Here is a 22,547-nt window from a genome sequence, read left to right as displayed (position 1 = left end):
TGCAATAAAAATAGGGTGTTTATTCCCTGTCAGTTACTTTATGGATTAAAATTATTAAGAGTAATTGTGTATAATAGGATTTGAGTCAAGTTTAGATAATTTGGAGCCTCTCTCTATGCCCAATTTCCAGTAATGATTTAATGTAAATTAGAGGGAGCTAATAAGGGGAAGTTTGGGAAGTTCATTTGGATATCTTGAAGTAAAAATCCCTGACAGACTACGCTTTCTGTTCCATTTTTTTCCAAGGACATGCTCTTACTTCTATCTAGATTTGCACCTCTATTTAACATTTCTTATCTAGCTAGTCACAGTTCATTTGTTCATCTTGAGAATACTCTTTATGCCAATAATTGTGGTCTGGAAGTTACAATGGGAGATATTCTCAGAATAGTAGCAACGATCTTATGTAGCTTACAAAAAAGCAATAAAACTTATTAATTTCTGTGGGTGAGGGTGCTGTGCTGATCTATACATCAAGGATGCAAAATCTGTAGATCTCCAAGGCTTTTTTATGTGACTTCCCTGTCTTCCTCCCCAGCTACTGCAATTAGACTAGAAGGGGGAAGCTTATCGATGGGTTCAAGTTTTTTTTTTTTTTTACTCTGGATATATCCACATCTTTCAACTATACCTCCATATGCTCCCCTCCCCTTGTAAGTTCTCTAGCCAAAATACTTGTGTACACAGAGATCTTTTGGAAGACACAATGTTTATGTATGTAAAATTTAGGGACCTTGGTCAGCAAACTTTAATCTGTAGAATTTTTATTTAATTTATAAAAATCTGTAAAGATATATCATACCATACTATCATTATGTCATATTCAACACTGAAAGATTTTGTGAGGTACTTAAAGCCTTTTCTATAATTGGCAAAAGTCAGTAAAAATGCTTTGTTAATAACAGTATTTTCATATAGAATGATATTTTTATACCTTGCATTGAATGTTCATATATATATAGGCATGTATATGAGCTGATGCCAGTGGAACTAACAGACATCATCATGATTCCTGCATTTTAAAAACTGGAAGTGCCATGTTTGAACCAAAGCCTTTTTCTGAGAGAAGTTCTAATTTATGTCATTTTCTCTGTTTTCTTCTCATGTGCTTCCTGTGATTGGTATTCCTTGGTCATCTGCTAGAAGCTGCTCTTGCATATCATAAAAATTAGGCCCAAGTAGGCTTGTTTCTGTATGCAATGAGATTTTCTACAATAAATGGTGGAAAAGAATGAAATATATTTGTTAATTTGTTTGTTACCATAAAGCAACAACAAAGTCATGATAGATATGCACTCTAGATCCTACTTCACAGACAAAATAAGGAATCTCATGAATAGCATCACTGGCTTAATAATTTTATCAAAGTTCAAAAATTGTACCAAGTCACTCCAAGTCATTCCATCTCTGGGACTTTGGTCCCTTCCTCGTCTATCCCTAAAGGAAGTAGATGAAGTCCCTGACAGACTTCCTTAGACACTTATTAAATACTGGATGGGACTGTTTCCAGGGCTTTGCCTGCCCTCCTGCCTTTCCCAACAGGTGGAAGGTCTTGCTGGCTCCCTGGGAGAAGTTGCTCTCAGGTGCTCCAGTATTCTTGGAGCCCTTTTCTTTAAAAGCTGCATGATGCCAGTGAATTGGGCTTCAGAGAAGCAGGATGTTTCTAGTTCCAATCACTCATGTCACTGGCCCAGTAAGGACCCCAGGGGAAAAATGAGTCTCCAGGTAGATTCTGATCCCCACCACTGATTTTATTTATTTAGTTTTATTAGCTTTACCAAACAAAATCAGGTAACTATATTTACATAAATCCAAGATACATACAGAGAAAATAAAATCACAAAAAAAATATATAGAAAATACCATGGAGTTCTCCTGCGATATGGATAAAGAGACGGTACTATACATATGAAAGTTTGCCATGTATATAAAGTATCTAGTACTATTGAGATAAACCATAAAATCCATCCAAGTTTGATAAAATTGTGGTTCCTGCCTCTGATGTCTCATTAATTTAACTTTGTAATTTTTTCTAATGTAGCAATTGAAGAGGCCTTATTAATCCACAACTCAGTTGTTATGTTATCTAGAGTTTTTCAATGTTGCACAATTATTGTTTTGGCTGCTAAGAGTAAATGAATAATTCTTTATTTTTAAGCCGATGATTTGGTCCTATAAATAAATACGGTAAGCCTAGCACTGGAGAGCATTCAATTCTTTGATTAGTAATGGTACTAATCTTCCCAAAGATTTTATGCCCAAAGGGTAGAACTTTATTACATGACCACCACAAATGAATAAATGACCCCTTTTTTGACAACCTCTCCAACATTTGGAAGAATAATTTTGATATACATGTGCCAACCTAACAGGAGGCAAGTACCAATGATGTATAATCTTCTACTGCAATTCTTGCATTGAAGCTGAAGTGAATCTGCCCAGTTTCCGTAACTTCTGCCAATTTGTCTCCTGCATGGGAGTACCAAGATATGGTGGATCCCCTATTTCTGATTGCAATAATAACCTATACATTTTTGAACTTGTTCCTTTTGGTTGATCTAAATACTGAAGTATTAAATTCTCAAAATTGGTATAGGGCCATATTGCTGAATCTCCAATATTTCTATTGTGCAAAAGAGATTTGATATAAGAGCTATGGTAATTTATCACCTATTTATTGCTCAATCTGATCTTTATTGAAAGGTTCCTTATTGCTATAAAAATCTCTTAGTCTATAAAGATTATATTCTCTCAAAGATTTCATTTTAGCTAAATTATAATAATCCTGATCGAAATATATTATTAAAGGAATTAAAGGGGAAGCAACTTTATCAAAACTATGTATCTAGTCTTTCAAATTTGAAACATTGTTTTGGTGACATAGCCACCACTGATTTGAACACATAAAGCACTACATAAATTCTAGCCCAAAAATAGGTAAAGGGGAAAGGATGAAAGAATGAAGGGGAGAAATATTCTGCAGCCCAATACCTTTAAAATGTTTTCTTCCGTTACTAAGGTAAACTGTATGTTTGTTTGTATTACTTAGGCTTATATGCTTCTTCAATTGTACCCAATTTTAAGCAGTGTACACTCCATCTATGTAACCAGGATTAAAACAATACAAATTCCAAAAGGACTGGAGCCAGCCTCTTCACAGGGGGAATGCTGTTCCATAGGAGGAGGCAGTAAGCAAGAAGGGTCAGTGTGAAGACCCCTGATAGTAATGCTGTCTCTGAGTAGAAACCCAAAAAGAACCCTTCCTCCCTGATCTTACTAAGAGGGCAAATACTGCTGGGAACAGGCAGTGCTGAAAGCGCCCAGGTCTTAAGCCATGTAGTGCATTTAACACGCAGCATCAATCAAAGCTTGTCTCTTGTGCCCAACCTCAGAAACAAGGCCTCACATCCAATAATCAGAGGAACAGGGTCTCTGGTTACCTGCATAGCTTTTTGCATCACAATAGCTACTTTCTCTCCCCTGCCATGGATTTACAGCTGATGCAACACCCAAAACTAAAATCAGAAATATGGATGGGCACACTTCTGAAAGGGGTAAGTCTCTCCCTTCACCCAAGTCTCAGTAACATGCCAGGCCTCCCCTCTCTGCAATCAAATAAGGGATTAGGAGACATTTACTGTGGGCAGGCAATAAAGAACTAATATACTACCCTACAGTCTTGATTAATTCATAAATAAGAAAATGCACTGCTAACAACTGAGCAATTTGCTCTATCCTTTATAGAAGCAATTGTTCTGAAAAATATAATGCTTCAGGATCAGTTTCTGAAAATATTCATATTATCTTTGTTGGCTTTGAGCTCAGAAAACAAAGAAAAATAAACATGAAATACTTTGAATAATCATCTATGTTGCCGACAACCTAACGGTCTAATATCAAAGGCTGACTTTTGTTAAAGAAGTTCATAATCCATTTTAACAAAGTATGTTCCTAATGCCCCATAAGTACAGAAAATTGTTTTTGATGGCCTCTATTCCACCTCAACTTCAGATAGATTTACTAACTTCAAAACTTCCAAATACAAGGTATTTATTAAAGCAGAAACTTCTGTTTATATGACCCAACTCCTATTTGTGGTTCCCACACAATACTCACTCAAAAATGGCAAATCTCATGTGCATAATTCGTTTCCATCTACTTTCTCTCATTAACAAATCCAATGTCATCTGTAGTCACTGCCTCCAAATTAAGAGCACCTTCCGTCTGCCAAAAGTTTGGCCATCCTTGCAGTAGAGAAACTTACCTGGAAGTCACGGATAAAAGTGAAGAAAAAACCGAGGAAAGTGAAAGCCAAAGACCATTCAGAGACTGTGCTAATGATGTGGAAGGCATATCCCTGTAGAAGACATTAAAAAAAATTGTATTTTGAGAGTGCTTCTCAATGGTAGAATATCATCAGTCCTAAGAGTGAACTCAGGTCATGAAAGCCAATAATGAGCATAATGAAGTTCTTTACTTTACATTCATTCTATTAGGATGTTTATACTATTGATTACTGAAGTATCTTGGTAGTTTACAATTAAAACATAAAATCTTTTTAGTTTTTATGTATATTTTGAAAATGCTTTAATAAAGTTTTCTAAAAAAACATAAAATCAAATTAAAACCAATTTATTAAAAAGGAGGACTTTCAACAATTAAAAACCTGGAAGTTCTGTTTCAAAGCCTTCTTAAAAGCAATCAAAAGGCCTTAGACAACTACAGGGGAGACTGACTAGAGGTTAAAGAGAACATCACAGTTTTTCTTTGGTTCCATTATGTATATTTATGTACATTTAAAAAATCCCAGTCTAGTGTCTTCCAGCAGACAATGCTCAGGCAGCTTGGCTTTTGATGTTGCCGCCTAGAGATTATGGGAGTTGAAATTGGGGAAGGCTTTAATGTATGCTGAACAGATGTAATAAAAACATTGTAACAAAAGCAGGGAGAAAGACAAATAATTAGCAAATTCTCAGTGGAAATCTATTAATGTCTACTAAACATGGTGTGTCTACACACACACACACACTCTCTATGTTCAGAGGCATTATAATACTCGCTGGGGACAGAAATAAAAGATCTTTTGTTCATGCCCTGCCTTTGAGCTTCCCAGAAACATCCAGGAATAAAGCTTTGGTCTGATCCAGCAGAAAAGCTCATCTTATGTTTACATTTCTGCAGACTGGTGTTGAAGCTGGGAAATGATGGCAGGATATGTGCCACATTACTCATGAATAGTATCAGCATCACCCTGTCAGAGACAAAAAAGATTGGTTCTACTGCCACTTTTATTTGTTACAATATAAAGAGGCTAGACCAGCTACTCTAGATCTGTTTTTTTAATAGCAGTAATGAAGCCAACTGTAGACTTCAGTCTTACTACTGGCATCTTGCTTATGTTTGTGTGTGTTAGCAGAACTAGGGTATGGTATTTTGGGGAAACAACATATAAACACTATGATGCATAACAAACAACTTGGAATGTCTTCTGCAATGCACTGAACTCATTTCCTTTGTATCTTCTGTTGTCCTTTAAGAAAAATCAAACTTACTTTCTCCTGGGGATCCCAATGCTGTTTCCGTAGGGAATCTATCCCATTTAAGCTGAGTAAAGTGACTGAAGAAATAGACACTTTAAACATTAAGGAATATCTTTGAAATACAGAGGAAATAGCTTTGCTCTCCATCCATCCTTAACCCCATTTGTTTTTCTTTGATTTAAAGGCTGTGTGCCCTAGAGACTATATGGTGTTATCTTTAGTTTGAATGATTTTCTTTTAGTCATCTCTAGTTTGCCCCATCCTTTTGAAATGTGCCAATAACGCAGCAAATGCTCCATCCGAAGCCTAATCAGTACCAAATACAGTCATGCCATTTCACTCATCCAGAAAATTGTTCTTAAGGATCAGGAGATTCTCCAAAAACCGATGAAATATGGGTTAAGAGGATGCAGTTGACAAGAGAATCAATAGAAGTCAGGGATTCTAACAACAACACAACCCCTAAAAATTAATATGTTAAATGATATAAATAACTTAATATATTACATATATGTTTATACGTTTATATATACATCAAATTACAGATAAAGATTTACCTATTCTTGTAAAATATTGTATTATGAAATCCTTTTTATAACTGATACATGTAATATGAATGAAATAATAGGAACACAATGAATACTTAACAATGAAGACTAACAAATTATTATGGCATAAGCTTTTTAGATTCCAATCCATTTCATCAGGTGCATGGAATATTATCCTGAGATAAAATACATTCATAAGGGCAATAAACAACGAAGTCAGGTGGAACTCATGATAGTGATAAAAGGTTTTTTTAAAATCATACTATATGTATTAATTAGTTCAGCAATATAAAATTATCTATGTCACACCCAGCAACTGTTTTTGTGAATGGCCACTATATGTTCTATATATTATTTCCTTCTGACATAATTCGTTATCTTTCTGAATATATACTGTAAGCTATATACTCCTATTTCAAATAATATCTCATGCAATTAGTGAAATGAACTGTAGACCATGGAAATATACACTCATGAATTTGATAATCTTTAAAGATACAAAAGATATTCTATTGTTTTTGTTGCAATGGTCTAACACAGCTACCTCTCTGGAAAACAAAAAATAAAGCTTCTAATGTTCCGTATTTAGTATCTTTTCCAGCATTGCTATAACAAGTAGTCATTTTAGCCACCTGAAAATGAAGTATGTTTCATTTAAAATAGACTTTTAAGAAGTACCGCCCATTCATCACTTACATTATTTTCCCACAAAGGATACTACTCAATATGCTTACTGCACACCACAGCAGTATTGTCAATCTGATCCAAAAAATATCCTTTCCATGAATTTCTGGTTGCATCTTATAGGAAAGAATTGTCTGAATCAAAATATATATGACTCCAATTCCAAATGTGAGGAAAGCGCCAAATGTATGCAAGAAAAATACAGCATTCTTCTAAAGGAAAACAACATAATTCAGTGGTTTTCAGAGAACACCGGGGTGATGCTTGAAAGGTTCAAACATAATAAAACTGAATCTTTGAATGGAGTCCCTCCAAATTACCAGAATTTGGGTTCAATAAGAGATAGTGGTATCTGCAAACCAATATAAAAACCTAGAGATTTATAATTATTGGAAGTTCATTATTACTAATTAAGAGCAAGATTGCAGTGTTGTATATATATATCCTAAAGACAGCAATATTGCTCAAAGCAGGCAACTTTAGTTCATGAGGTTTTTCCCAAACTACAACAATATCCACCCAATTAAATGATTAATTTAAGGGATTAATTTTCCCTTTTTCTTTTGCCAAGTTAAAATTCTGTGAAAAAATATTTGGCTTTTTCAGTTTTTCTGAATGTGTGCATATCTTTGCCATTGAATGTTATCAGAGCTCTACTGATACATAAGGGAATTTGAGTGGGAAAAATAACACCATCAAAGTTGGGTGCTGACTTCATTTATTTCCTAAACGAACTCAGCTGGCATGCAATGTGCCAGGGTGAAAAATTAATGAGTCTCCTAATTCAATCAGTTCAGTTAAAGGAATTGCTAGGTCCAATTGTATTTCATTAAACAATCAGGATTGATAAGAGATTTCTGAAGATGTCCATTAAAAAGAAATTGATGCTTATTGGTCTGGGAAAGGTTACAAAACAATTTTGAAAAGTCTGAGGCTCCACCAATTCACATTCAGACACATAGCTGTGAAATGAGATTTGAGACAATACTGAATTTTCCAAAGAGTGGCTATCCTGTCAAAATCAAATAGAACTGCATAAAATTGCCCATGAAATCACATACAAAAAAAAAAAGACAACATCCAGGGATTTGCAGCCCTCTCTTGCCTGTACTAAAAGTGTTTATGACTCCATGATAAAAAATCACTGGATAAAATGGATTCATGGGAAAGAAGCAAGGTTCTTTGCTCACTAAAAACACTAATGCCTATCTGAAAAAAGCAACTGGATAACCAACTAGATTTCAGGACAGATAAGTCAAAGTGGAGCTTTATGGGCTACCTAGTTGTCATGTCTGGTGGAAACCAAACACTGAAATTGATAATAAGAACCAGCTGTCAAGCATGGAGGTGGTAGTTTCATCGTTTGAGGATACTTTATTCCTTCAGGACAAATTGCCATCACTGAAGGAAGTATGAATTTTGCTTTGTACCACATCATTTTATAGATTATCAGCCCATTTTCCATAAGCTGAAGCACAAATGGGTCATATACCAAGACAGTGATGCCAAACTTACAATTAAGTCTACAAGAGAATGAATGGAAAAGAACAAAATGTTTTAAAATGTTTTTGAATGGCTTAGTGAGCATCTAAAACTAAACCCCACAGAAATTCAGCAGGGCCTGAAGCAAGCAGTTTTTGCTGGAGATCCTCAAACATTATTGGGTTTAAACAAGTTGCCATGAAAGAATGGACAAAAGTGCCTCAGCAGCAATATGAGAGATTGATAATCAATTACAGGAAGCATTTGGTTGCAGTTAATGCCAGAATGGGTGCAACCAGTTACACTACTAAATTGAGGCAGGCAGTTGCTTTTTCACAAGGGTACTTTGCATGTTCATTTGGTAATCTAATAATTACCTCTGGCCAGTTGCTATTTCTCTGCCTTAACACATCCATCCAAAGGACTCTATAGAATAAAACTTAGAGGAAAGAAGGAGTATGAATTTAATAAATATATTTTTAAAAATAGTTTTTGTGTTTCAAACCTAATTATGTGAGGAATGAGAGACTTGAAACTTTGATATTTAACGCCAACAATCTGCCTACTTTATGGAAAGAAGGGCACCATCTAGACCAGAAAAGATACTTTAGAGAATTTTGATAAGAAACATAAGTAATGTTTGGAAAACAAAATCAATTACTTTCCACAAAATAAGTATCACCAGTCTGATTTTAACAGCTAACAAAGTTCAGAAATTCAGAGGGTCCATCCAGTCAGAATACTTATTCGATGGGAACAGGTTATAAACCTACAGTAATTTATCTACTCTCTCCTTACTCACTGTGAGGGTTTTTTAAAAAAAAATTCTTAAGAGCAACACTGTCACCGAGTGTTCATGAAGCAAACTATATCTGATGCTTGGAAAAATTATAAAGCACTATATAAACAATAAACATTACCAGCAAATGCTCATGAGCACACTGTTAATTATGAGAGATGTAAAAAAATGCTGGTGTTTAGTCTAACAATGCCAAATATGTGTTATGGTTTCACAAAGTATAGCTCACTGATCCCAGGACTGATTTATTCAGCTAAATTGTGATTTTGGGGGGAATGTTGGATTTATTTGTACTGAAACAGATCCTTTTTATTTAACTGTAACTATATTCATAATAACGTAATATTCTGCTTGCAAATATATCCATTTTAAAAATATTATATGGTCTAAATAAAACAAAACCATTCCAAATACTAGCTGTTTGTTCCTGGACACTTGAGCAACTTACATTTGATTTGTATCCTGTTGCTGTATGGTCAGTAAAGTTAAGAGATAAATACAGAAATGTGCTCACTATCCAAAGTTATTGTAAAAGCCAATCAACAGAAGGTGCTTCCAGGTGGACACATACTATTCAAAATAAATTGTGCATCTTTACTCAGTCTCTTACTCCTTATTTTCTGGAAGCATAGAAGAAATGGTGGGAAAAGACAACCATGTTCCAAATGCCAAACAATATAACAATACAATTCTTATCAATCCTCATTTGGGCACATCCTAAGAGGAGGCTATTACAGCCTTATGATGAATACACGTACTTTTGTAATTCCCCCATAATGAGAGACAAAGCACAAACCTGGAAGTTTGCAATGATGCAAACCCCAAAACAGCTAACCATTCCTATCACTAAGCCAGCCTTATTTAGTCTGAGCATCTTGGGTTCTTCAGGGTTCAAAGCACTGACTTGTTTGTACCGGACGTATATGGTAGCAATGCCTGTGAATGAACAATTGAAGCAGAGTGAGGATAGAGGACTATGCTGTTGAGTGCAATAAAGAAAATCTAAGTAATTATTATAGCCACATGAAAATAGTGGTCTCTTATGCAAACTTTCAGAAGCTCAGTATTCTTTTTACTGTACTTACCCAAGAAGGAAACAAAGCTTAAAAGTATTCCAAACAAGCATCTTTCTGGAGGTGCTGTCCCTGTATCACTGAAAGATAAGCAACTTATGATACTAAGCTTCCTGTGATGCAAATAGAATGACAAAACTTACCAAATGCACAACTAGCCCTCCCACCCTGTAATTATTAATGTTGACACTGACAAGTGATATTGTATGAGTAAAGATAAAGACTCCTTTGATGACTACATGGATACTTGCAGGATGGTGGTTTGCCACTTCCTCCCTCCAAGGTGTATCCCCTTTTTATTTCAAACTGTATTGAAATAGTTTATTATATAGTAAACTGAGCACAACTATATTTACCAAAGCATATACATTTAGCAACAGGAAATGCTTATTTGTCAATCATGGCTAATATTTATATAGCACAAGCAGTTATGCATGTTTTCATATAGTCCATTCAAAGTGACTTAGGAATGTTGATAGGACATAAATCTCAGTCTTAATGTTTTGTTTCAGTTTCACTGATGAATACCAAGCTACAATAGTCTTCCAGCATTGAAATCCAAGAACGCTACTGAAGTCCCTAAACAGTGCTTGATGTCAGCCATGGATAAGAAAAATAATAATGAACTTATGCTTTAATGGCAGCTCAAGGAACTGCAATCACTGCTATTTTGGAGAGAAAAGCATAGTATAGGTATTATATTTCAAGCTTCCTTCAATTATACAATGATACTTGATCTCTCTTACAATCCCGGCTTAGGCTATTGCTTTCTAGGTAATATGTAAGAGAACAGACGTCTTCTTAATAGATACTGTAGTCTTACAATTCTTTGCTCCAAGGTTTTCTTTTTGCTTGACAACTGCTGCCCAATCACTAACGAAAGCCTTGAGTTTCTGTTTTTTTAGGATTGTAATGATTGCCTATTCAAAATCAAGCAAAAAGAAAACCTTGGAGCAAAGAATTGTAAGACTACAGTATCTATTAAGAAGATGTCTGTTCTCTTACATATTTCATAGTTCCTGCATTTAGAATGAGCTGTTTACAGCTCTACTAATTATTAGAGACTTAAGAAAGAATCTGGAAAATATAAGAATTTAAATTTACAGCAAAACTGGATGTGGTGGAGGAAGGAAAAGAACAAGCTTTTATACACTATTTTCAGAAGTAAATGAAAGTTTAGCAATACATTCATCATCATTATAGAATTGTAATACACAGCAACAGAACCAAGATGATAGAACCTGATATTAGAAATTAAATATACTGGGCTTATGAACACCTTGGAAATTATCCAATAAGCACCTTTATTGTGAAGTTACACAATGAATGGGAACCATGCAAAACCACCAATGAATCCCTATGCTCTCTTCATTCCAATTCAGTTCAAGGAGCTTCCAAAGGAGATTTCTAAGCACACTCATCCTTGTGTCGCACATTAGATACTTGGTCTGTTTTTTTTTTAACTCATACAAGCCATTTTGGAAAACATTAAATGTCTGAAAAAATATATTAAAAGCAAGCAAATAAATATGATAAACATTTGATATCCTGTCTCCTCAGTGTCAATGGTAAGCTTTTGCAAATCTAATTATAAGAGCAAGGAAAAAGGGTAAGAATCACTTCAATATGTGTGTATAAATGTGTTACATGTATCAAGACATATATGTGCATGTCTATGTGTCTTATGAATATGTTATGTGGAGGGAATCTGACTCCTTTTTGATATGGGGGGCTATCTCAGCAAGGTTTGTTAGAAGAAAACATGACAATGAAGTAAAAAAATATTCCACTCCTGTTATGTCTTTTAAATTCACAAGGAATGTTGGCATTTCATTTTATAACAATCTAAATTATTAAATGCCATGGCTTTTAATTTGCATTCATTTTAAAAAAAATTTAGGAGAAACAGGAAAGTAAGAAAGGTTTCCTAGAAATAATATTATGATGTAAATTACAGTGCAAAAATACAAAACATACTAACCTGATATAGGGTACCAAAGGATCAACATGATATAAAAGGACTGCAGTAACATATGGAAACACAAAAGCAGCCGCCGAGCAAATAACCAGGGCAGAAGGCAAGAAACTCAGTCCTTGCTGAAACCACCACATTTCAAAATGATCCCCAGATTCAAATACTGTGAAAAATAAGTAAACAAATAAACAAATGACCTTTTTTCTTTCCTCTTGCCTTGAAAGCAAATAAATTGTATGAATTTATAACATTTCAATTTAATCATATTTCTTCCAATACATTCATTTAATACACTATCTTTCTGCTCTATATTTAAAAATATTTCCATTCCAACCTTTTCATTGAATTACTGAATAAGGACTTCATCAGAAACAGTATTTTCAATTTCCCTATTTAAGCTATGTTCTAACTAGCTCAGAGAAAGCTGTTGTACAAAAAACGTGACAAACTGAACCAAAGAACTATTTGGAACATGTGCAAATGTTTTTAAGAAAAGGAAGTGGAGGGAAAGAAAAATCAAATCAAAATGTTGATAACCTTTACCTTTTAATCTAGAAATAAATGGACCCAAGTACTGTACAGTTTTGTCTTTAATATATATAAACTTTATATTTAATAACAGAAAGTACTAGCAACTAGCATTCATGCCCTTGTCACTTTCCATTTTGACTCCATAGGACTGCTCTTGAAGTCCATCTAGAAACTGCAGGTAATGCAAAGGGCATCTAATGGAAATAAGCTGATATGTCACATAACACCAGTACTACAGGAGCTGAATGGGATGCTGGTTCATTTCCAATTGCCCTGTAGGGCAATGATTTATTATTAAGCCTTCCAGTCAGTCTTTCACTCCTGGCGACCGCAGTTTTCTTGGCAAGGTTTTTCCATTGCCATTGCCTCCTTCCTAGGGCTGAGAGAAAAGGACTGGCCTGTTGGGGGGGGGTGTTTGATCCTGAGGATCAGCAGCAGAATTTCAGAAGAGCTTTGCCATTGAGAGAGATCAAATAATCACAACAGCAACTTCAACAAGTATAAACTGTATTTACAAAACAGAGTAAAAGCATTTTTCCAGTTCTTCTTCTCTCCATGCAGGGAGATAAACTGTTCAAGCAGGGCACAGAAGCTGTATTTGAAATAGCAAAAGGCAGAAACAGAGAGCACATTGATCTTTATCTAGGCTGCTAACCATTAGTTACCATAGTAACTATTAGCATATCAGTTTACAAGACAGAAGATTTCACTTTCTGACCTGGCACATTCAGACTTTTTGGCTCCAGCAAAGACCCACCAGAACTTTTTGCTTGCCTTTGCCTCTTATTTCCTATCAAATAAAAATGAAACAACAACATGGCCCAAGGTCACCCAGCTGGCTTCTCACAGTCTCCTGGTTTCTAGCCTGATGCTTTAACCACTACATCAAACTGGCTCTCACACAACCAATAATACTCCCTATATTAAGAAAAAAAGTTTTAAATGGTTCGCTCTTAATAGTGTGGAGAAGCAGCTTTTGTAGTTTCACATTTGGGACCTGCCCATTCTTTCTCACTGATTTTCTTTTCTTTTTTTTTTAACCGGAGAAAATAGGACAGACAGACAAAATATCTGACAAAGCCAGTTTATTAGCAGCACTAGCAGCTCTCGGCCGCAAAACACGTGATTCGGAGGGCCTTCCCCTTCAGCGAAGTGATGCAGCCAGATTGGGAAGAGGCTGGAGGGATGGGCTACCTTCCTAAGGGGAGCTCATCTCGCCTAGCCTCTCTCGAGGACCACCGTAACTAACGCGGTATTCTCTCTTTTCCTGGCGGTTTGAAAAGTTTAAGCAACAGCTGCAGCGATTACTTTTGTTGAACTTTCATTTTCTGACTTTCCCCTCACCCCGGACACCGCTCCTAGACTTTAAAAAGCTGCCTAACTGATGGAAACTCAACCGTACGTCTTCCTGGTCAGAGGCGTATCGTGATACGGCATCCAAACAAACCCACCGAGATTCCGCCGGCCACGCAACTATTCAGGGCCAGGCACGACCGAACTCCGACACCAGCAGCGCGTCGGCAGCGTCCTCCTCCGACCCGGGTGGCAGAGAAAGGAGCCCTCTCCCTGCAGAGTGGCGCCTGACCGGATATAACCCCGTCCTCTCTGCCGGCGAAGCGCGCAGATATTCGAACCTCTCAGAGAAGATTAGAGTTATTTATCACCACCTCCCGTTCTCCGGCAACCGCCTCATCTCTTCCAAACCGCTCCCACACCCTCTAAAGGAGGGGCCTGTGAGGATAAGATGAGAAACGACGGAAGCAATTAGAGGCCGGCTGGCGCATGCGCCGTACTCTCTCTCACTCACAAACAAAGTCTCCCCCCCGCCCGCGCACGGATGCTGCCTCCTGCCCATGCGCATCCAAGTGCCAGCCTCCGGGTATCCCACGCACACCCCCTGCTCCGTTAGTTGCCTGTTCCAGTCGCGCGTCCTTCCTAAGCAACCACGCAGCCGGCCTTGTTTACGGCAGACGCAAAAAGGACGTAAACGCGCCTCCTGGGTGAAGAGGCTGGTTAAGGTAAATGCCGGGTGTTCTTGGTGCGCTCCAGGATTGGCTCCGTTGGGCGGTAGAAGCTTGGCCTCTGGCCGGCGTGGGGTCTCCTTCGGGTTCAGCGAAAGAAGGCTGACTCATGTGAGTCTCTCCCTTACCTGCCGCGAGGATTTTCGCGAGGCGCATTGGTCGTCGTCTTTTCTCTCTTGCTGAGCTTGGAGGCTCCTGCGCAAGAGACGGGGTGTCGCTTGCGCTGTGTGTGTGTGTGTGTGTGTTTGTTTCCCCCACTCAGGGCTGCTGCCGTTTATGCCCTGACAGGCCGGCAGTCAGTCAGTCAGACCTTGGGGGGAGCAATGTAATCGGAGCAGGCGTTCTTCAAATGCCGGGGACAAGTCAAAACAACCCTCCCCTTCCCGTAGACACAAGCAGAGTTTGTGTCGAATACAGTGTGGCAGGCATAAAATAAAGGTGCCTCAGCCTTACATGAATTTTCAAGATTCAAGTATCTGTCTTGAGTTGAGTTCAGATTTTCAGCTGCTGGGACTGGTGGAGACCCATCAACGTCTCAGGCAAAGTCTGTTAATTGCCATATTACTTGCTTTCCTTTAACGAAAAACTGAAACTGGAATCTTGTACATTCTATAGCAATAAAAATACAATTAAGTGGCTTGTTTATAAAAGGTCAAGGCCTCCCACAAAGAGTTATAATACTTCCTTGGAAGATTGTGCTGTGCCAGAGGTTTAGCCTCTTTCTGCTCAGAAGCCTAGTCTTTTGCCACTCAGATTAAGAATAATTCAATACTCCTCTTCTGCGGAGTGCTTTTATATGTAACTCGTTTGAAGAACTGTCGGAATGATTGCAAAAACTTCTTTTCATTGATTACAGGTTTTTTTAGTTACTGTACTTACCTTAGATTTACTCACATAGATGTATTATTAAGCTAGTCTTTAAGCACTACAAAAAGATACATCAATTAGGTCCTTTGTGATTATATAGAAATAAATCAATAAAATAATTCTATATCTTAAGGCTAAATTATGAGGCTCAAACTAATCCCGGCTCCTTGCTCAAATCATTCTTTATCCAGAAACAAAAGAACAGTACAATTTGGTCCATAAGACATACTGTGCTGTGTTTAAGAAGAGGAAATCCAGCACTACCCAACTACAGCTACTAAAAATTTCTGATGATCTTATCATTACAGAAATGCTCCTGATCAGGGCCCATAAAACCCCTAATACCTGCCCTCCTGGCCCCTCCCTCTTTTGGATTGCATCTATCTTGCAAAAAGCCTGCAGTGGCCCTAAAAATGACAAGTGCATTCCCAATATAATCCCTAATATAATCCATAAATAGTTCTTTCCAGGGAGTAGCAAGGAGTTACTGAATGTGGGCAGCACTCATTATTTCAATGGAGGGTGAAGGTTAAAACATTAAAGCAGATAGGATTAAGAGTTCTGTTCTGATTATTCTGTTCGGTGAACAGAAGGGCTCTGTTTGTGAAAATTACTAAAAAAATAGTGGAGACTCTGATCAGAAGAAGACGGACAGTTTACCCACATCCCATGTTTCTCTGAAGGCTCCTCTGACCCAAGAGATTTTAGTAGTAATATAAAACTAAACACTTTAAACAGTTTGGGAAGAAGGGACAAAGGCAATTCAGGGGAAAAGGTGAATTTATAAAATTCCTCTCTCTGATGTTCTGTCCTGTTACTAGAACTCATACTAGTGGTCTAGGTCCAACTTTATGGAAAAAATCTTGTCCTATGGATTATACTTATTTATCCATTCTTCTTTTGTTGTTTTTAATACTACATTTTCTTCCAAAAGAATGCAGAGCATTTGATAAAACTACTATAAAACAATTTTTAAAAAAACATTCCTTAAAAACAATAAAAGAAAATATAAAACAAGTTTCATTTTGAACAACAAAATCAATCTGAAAATAATTTAAAAGGAAGCCTGATCTTAGAACAGTTATCATAGAACACCTTGGATGAACAAACATGTCTTCATTTGTTGTCTAAAAGCAGACAGTATGAGGGTCAGATCTGCTTTCCTCAAGAGAGGAGCATAGTTAGGAAACTACCACTGTGAATCCCTTACTCCTTGCTACTGTTTTTGTGTTAATTTATCAGATATATTTATTTGAATTGACCAGTTTTTATGAACAATTGTGGAAATGTACTCAGGTTTTATTGTTGGATATAAGTCTGCCAAGAAACGTTGCAAAAGCGGCGTCCCCCCAAAGGGTCAGACATGACTTGGTGCTTGCACAAGGGACCTTTCACACATCACACAAGAGTAATATAAATGGTAAATTTAAAAAAAATCAGCATGGACCTTGATTTTCTCCAATATATGAATGAAAATGAAAGGAAGTATTTATTTGAAAATGTATTTTCATTATTAAACTAATCAGTACTAAGAATTACCTTAACTATCTGTTTCTAGTAAAAAATCAGTTACAGTACTTTTTTTGAGATGAATAGAAATGTTTGTAACATAACTTTAAATAATGTGGTGATGATGATGATGATGATGATGATTTCTATCCTACTTTTCTCCAGGAGCTCAAGACAGCTTAGTTGTGGGTGTCCCTTCATTTTACTCCCACAACAAACCTGTAAGATAGGTTGGGCTGAGAGAAAATAAGTAGCTCATAACCACTCAGTGGATAACCACTGAATCTCCATGATTAAGTGTGCACTCAACCCTCAGTCTCCTCAGTACAAGCCCAGAACTGTATCCCCTAGACTATACTGCATTTATCAAAAAAAAAAAAAAGAGGAGTATTAAAGTTGGTGCAACTATAGATTCTATTTCCTTATCTAGTAGTAAATGGACCAATGTTTTCTGTCCTTATACATTTTTTAACACTGCTTGGTTTATTTACAAATATTCTGGACTTTCAGGTATTGTACTTCTGACTATTGAACACTTCAGAACTTTACAATGTTTTGCCTCTTATATTAACCTAAATACTTTCTGTTCCAGGATCTTATGTTTATTTACAACAGTTAAACTTTGTCAGATACAAACTTTAAAGCTAATAAATCCATGAGTGGGAATCGATCACTGAAGAAACGATGTGGGGAATTGCAGCTGGAATCCCCTGCGCACTATGGTCATGTTCCTTCTACAGGATGTACATTAAGCAAGTTGCTTCAGTTGCCAACACCACCTTTATCAAAGCATCAGTTAAAACGATTAGAAGAACACAAATATCGAAGTGCTGGACGGTCCCTACTTGAGCCCCTTATGCAAGGTTATTGGGAATGGTTAGTGAGAAGAGTACCAGCCTGGATTGCTCCTAATCTGATTACAATTGTTGGACTGATAATAAACATCTGCACAACCATAATATTAGTGTTTTACTGTCCAACAGCTACTGAGCAAGTAAGTTAAGATCTCTGATACTTTTTTTGCGACAAGAATTTATTTCTATTAATGGCTCACTGTTAATTTTACTTGCTTTGTTAATATTCTGTGAATGGATATAGATGGTGTTTATATACATAGGTATCATCATTGTGACATCTGAATTATTAGAAGTTTCAGAAACAAGCACTGTTAAATGAAACTGTAACCCAATTCTCAGTTCTTTCAGAACAATGCAGTATTCTTTAAACAATGTTTTCATAATATCATTAAAACATTAACATACCTAGTGACTAAGTGTGACAGAAAGTAAGAATGAGGATAATTCTCATTAAGAATTAAAGCTTATAACTTTTTTTCATAATGGATAGTTATATTAAGCAGATAAATGCAAGATAAATAGTGAATAGGTATATTAAGCAGATAAATGCATTTTAAATCTTAGAATTTAAAAATGTTAAATGCTAGCCTAGAATCTAAAGATGTAAATGTAAAATTCAGGAGAGGAAAAAAAAGAGACGAACTAGTTTGTGTGCAGTTAGGAAACAACTCTGAAATATTGAGGGGATTATTATCAGAGAGTATTCAGCAGTCTTCATGCACATGGTGCCCTCTACTGTAAGTGTGTTGGGCTACAATTCTAATTTCCACAGAGCAAGATCTTGCTAGCTGGGTATTATGGGAGTTGTAGCCCAACATATGTGAAAGGCATCAAGGTAGGGAAGGTGCAGCCACAGTTAGAATATATTACAAAATATTCTCCTTTAATTCAATGTAAGTTATGAGATATATACAATAAAGCTGTGCAGAGCTTCTGTAATGGGCTGGGAGAATAACGCTGAGGAAGAGGAGGAAGAGCCGCAGCCAAGGCAATGGTCAGATAAGAGAAATCTCAGCCCAAAGGAGGAATGGGATTTGAGAAACCGTCTCTGACTTGAGCTTCCTAGTTCTCTTTGGGATAAAAGCAGGGAGGGAGGGGGAAGGCACATTCAGAGTTGCAAGATTCTGTTACTGTAACCCTGTAATAAAAGTAGTTTTAGTATTCATGACTTTGGCATTCAAGTCTGGTCTACCTCGAAGAGCTGACATCTTCAGATTCATAGACAGAACAATTGTTTGGAGTGTGTGAGGATATACCCGTTCGCAGCTTCTTAAGGCAGCTATGTTTTGGTTGGCGACATGCAGCTGCCACACAATCTCAGGGTAAGATATAGTAATTTTAAGGAGTTCAGATAGGTACTATGTTTACCCATGCTTGCTATCAAGAAGTTTTTGCCTTCCAATCAAAATTCCATAATATGTATTATATGCCCTAAGTGAATCAGCATTTAGCTAGTTCATGCTGAGATACTTGTTCTATTGCTTTTACTCATGAACTATTTAACAGTTACTCAATAGGATTCCTAATCACAAACTTTCATGTGTAAGTGGAATAACTATTCATTTATAAATGTCTTAGTTTAACCAAATAGCAATTTAAAATAAATATTGAAAGGTTGAAGGATCACTAGTTGTTATCTAGTTCATTTATCCTGTCCTGAGAAAAGGCAGTGTGCACCTTAAACATCCCTGACTGATCCTTGTGCAGAACAATTTTTTCTTACCATCTCACAGCATTTTGTTTGCATTGGTAGGAAACTGTTCAAAAAATTACTCTAACCATATATTCCGTTGTTACTTATACGTGGATAACTGATTTGCTTGCTTTTGTTTTCAACGTGACTTTTTAAAAAACACTAATTATACTTTCCTTTTTTAACCTTTCAAGAGATTAGATAATTTTTATAGCTCTTCAGTGGATTTTTTTCATATTCTTCATCCTCCATTGAATGTACGGAGCTGACATACATATACTATTTATGATACTATAAATGGAGGCTTATATACTAAGTCTTTAGTACCTAATGAATATTGATGAGGATGTTTCTATCAGATCAAAAATTGCTGAATCTTTTTATTTGTGTCTTTCTGACAGCATTTATAACCCATTCCTCTCCTAATAGACTATGGGCAGGGAATAACAGAATAGCAACAGTAACATTTAAAAGAACAGAAATGCAAAAACAATTTTAAAACAACCATATAATAATACTTCCAATGTTAGGCACCCAAAATTGACTAAGAATTGAAAGCTCTTTGGAATTCAACTTATTTTTATGTTCCTCCTTACATACTCAACTCTGATGACCATATAACAAAGTGAACAGAAACATATTCTTATGAAGAGTCATTTTTTTCTGGAACACCCCCCCCCCAATACATCTGGCCCCACCCTGGCCTTGTTCAAAAGAGCTCTGAAAACCTGGCTCTTTCCCCAGGCCTTGCGTTAGAGTGGGTGGTATGTTTGATTGCCTTTAATGGTTGCTTTTCTTCTGGCATTTGGGATGTGTGTGTGTTTTATTTCAATTGTATTGTTTTTACTATATGCCACCTAGAATTGTTACAGAATTTGGTGGCCATTTCTAAAGTAAACAAATACATTATTTTTCTTTGCTTTACTTCAAACTTTCATTCCTCACAACAGACTTATTAACTAGCCATTACCTTTGTACCTCATTTGCACATCCTGAAATTTCTCCATTTTCTCATACTTAGTAAGCATTCTATCTTATAGAATTATTTGCTTATTTGCAAATTGTTACTGAAATGCAATTCAGAAACCAAATATGTTTAAATATTTTATGATCAAATGGATGCAGGAGTTCAACAGAACAATTGACATGCAACAATGAGAATATCAATGAAGACAATTATTAAATGTACTGCAAATACTGCATTTAGAGAAAACTGGCACAAGAAGTTTTATCATTGGTATATTACTCCAGTGCTGGTAATTCAATTTCAAAAACTGCTGGAAATGCAATAATAAAGTTGGATCATTTTTTCATATTTGGGCAGTGTTGGAATCTTAATTCTGGAAGATGACTTGTTACAGAATGAAACAAATCTTAAAAATTATTTCTTTTCCTGCCAGCTGTTCTGCTGCTAAACATAATCAAACAGTATATTCTTACAAAGTATATAGAGTTGGCTTTGATTATGATAATAGGTGCCTGGATACTTTATGCCTCATAATTCCTTCTTTAGAAAAATGGCCAATCAAGTTGTGGAAATAGGCATCAATGTCAAAAACAAGTCTGATATGGAATTTAATTTAACTTGGAAACTGTTTATGGATTATAATTCTCCACATGGACTTGTACTACATACCAAGTTTGGTTTCTGTTAAGATAAGTTTTTAAAATATTAGATCTTGCCTGATTTGATCCAATGAGGATAGACTTTCTCAGATTAAGGGAAAAAACTTTATTAACTGTTCTTTTTGATCAATAATTCTTATTATATTGGTTATTTCTGTTGATTTTTGAATATTGATTTTAATAATGGTTTTGAAGAGCTACATTGATGTAAGATCACCTTTACATGAAGAACTAATTTAATGTTAGTTTCAAAAGGTTTTATTCAATATTATATAGCTAATAAATCTCTTTTCTGTTTCCTTTTTCCTCCTCTGTCTCTTTTTCTTGGTTGCAGTTTCAAACAAACAAACAAACAAACAAATGAGCAGCTGGATAGCGTAGTGGTTAAAGCACTGCCCTTTTATACTGGGGTTCAAATTCCGGCTGGTATCTACCTTAACAGTAGGGGGTTTTGGGCAAAGACCCCCTAACGCTTCACCTGCCTACCTCAAATATGAGAGTGACACGAACTAAGAGAGTCGTGCCAGCTCATGGGCTAAGAATTTTGGATATAATATGTTGGAACAATGGGAGAATATGTGGAACAAAGGTTTGAAATTTACTTTGAATTATAATTTAAAAGAGAATTTTTATAAAATGATGTATCATTGGTACTTAACCCCTGATAAGTTGTCAGAAATGTATAATGGTGTAACATGTTTGTTGGAAATGTTTACAGGGTGAAGGAACTTTTTATCATCTTTGGTGGATGTGTGAGAAGGCAAAAAAAAAATTGGACCAAATATGTGTTATTATTCAAAAGATCCTTAAAGTGGATTTCCAAAAAAAAACAGAGCAATTTCTCTTGGAATTGATGGACAAGGACCTTGAGAAACAATGTAGGACTTTGCTTTTATATATGATTACAGCAGCAAGGCTTTATATGCACAACGATGGAAGGATTTACAAATACCTAGAGTGGAAGATTGGATAATTAAACCAATGGACTTGGCCCAAATGGCTAAGTTAATGGCACTAATAAGAGAAAATACTCTTCTTGGATTTATTTCCACTTGGCAACCACTTTTAGATTACCTGCTTGTGTTAGAAAAAGATGAAGTTTTGATTTTGGGTTTTACTGATTGAATGGTTTGTTTTGATAGAAATAATGTTACTAAGGTTTAATTCATGGTAAGAGATTATATTTGTAAATTTATCTGTATCTGTGTTGGAGAAAGTTGGAAGTCACTTTCTGGTTTCTGTCTATCTGCACCTTTATAGTTTTTTTTCTTTTTTCTTTAGTTCTGTATTCTAACTTTTCTAACTTTTCTATTTTGTATTATATCTATACTGTGAAAATCAA

At 36.1% G+C, this 22,547-nt stretch overlaps 2 protein-coding genes across 4 annotated transcripts in view; one reads left to right on the top strand and one right to left on the bottom strand.

Annotated features, from left to right (window-relative positions):
• Window positions 1-747: 747 nt before the first annotated feature.
• On the bottom strand, window positions 748-14,251 carry DRAM2 (DNA damage regulated autophagy modulator 2). Of its 2 annotated transcripts, XM_063297341.1 has the most exons (8): window positions 14,084-14,251; window positions 12,108-12,264; window positions 10,139-10,206; window positions 9,850-9,989; window positions 6,807-6,984; window positions 5,553-5,632; window positions 4,265-4,357; window positions 748-1,209 (listed from the first exon to the last, which is right to left on the bottom strand). In XM_063297341.1, the coding sequence occupies exons 2-8, from the start codon at window positions 12,236-12,238 to the stop codon at window positions 1,102-1,104; spliced, it is 798 nt and encodes a 265-aa protein (XP_063153411.1). In that variant the 5' UTR covers window positions 12,239-12,264; window positions 14,084-14,251; the 3' UTR covers window positions 748-1,101. The 2 variants fall into 2 exon arrangements, with proteins under 2 accessions (XP_063153411.1, XP_063153412.1); XM_063297342.1 differs by lacking the exons at window positions 10,139-10,206; window positions 14,084-14,251 and having other exon boundaries at window positions 12,108-12,234.
• A 202-nt stretch (window positions 14,252-14,453) lies between these two features.
• Window positions 14,454-22,547, top strand: part of CEPT1 (choline/ethanolamine phosphotransferase 1) — a 42,285-nt gene continuing 34,191 nt past the window's right edge. Inside the window, exons 1-2 of one of the 2 annotated variants that reach the window (XM_063297339.1) lie at window positions 14,454-14,650; window positions 17,622-18,023. In XM_063297339.1, the coding sequence (XP_063153409.1) occupies window positions 17,685-18,023 (339 nt within the window). In that variant the 5' untranslated portion in view covers window positions 14,454-14,650; window positions 17,622-17,684. Of the gene's footprint in view, window positions 14,765-17,621; window positions 18,024-22,547 lie in introns of both variants that reach the window. The other variant, XM_063297340.1, reaches the window with a different exon arrangement.

This window comes from Candoia aspera, chromosome 3, assembly GCF_035149785.1.
Source record: "Candoia aspera isolate rCanAsp1 chromosome 3, rCanAsp1.hap2, whole genome shotgun sequence".
In the NCBI taxonomy this organism is placed as follows: domain Eukaryota; kingdom Metazoa; phylum Chordata; class Lepidosauria; order Squamata; family Boidae; genus Candoia; species Candoia aspera.
Note: the sequence above shows the minus strand (reverse complement) of the source record. Positions and strands in the feature narration are given on the sequence as shown.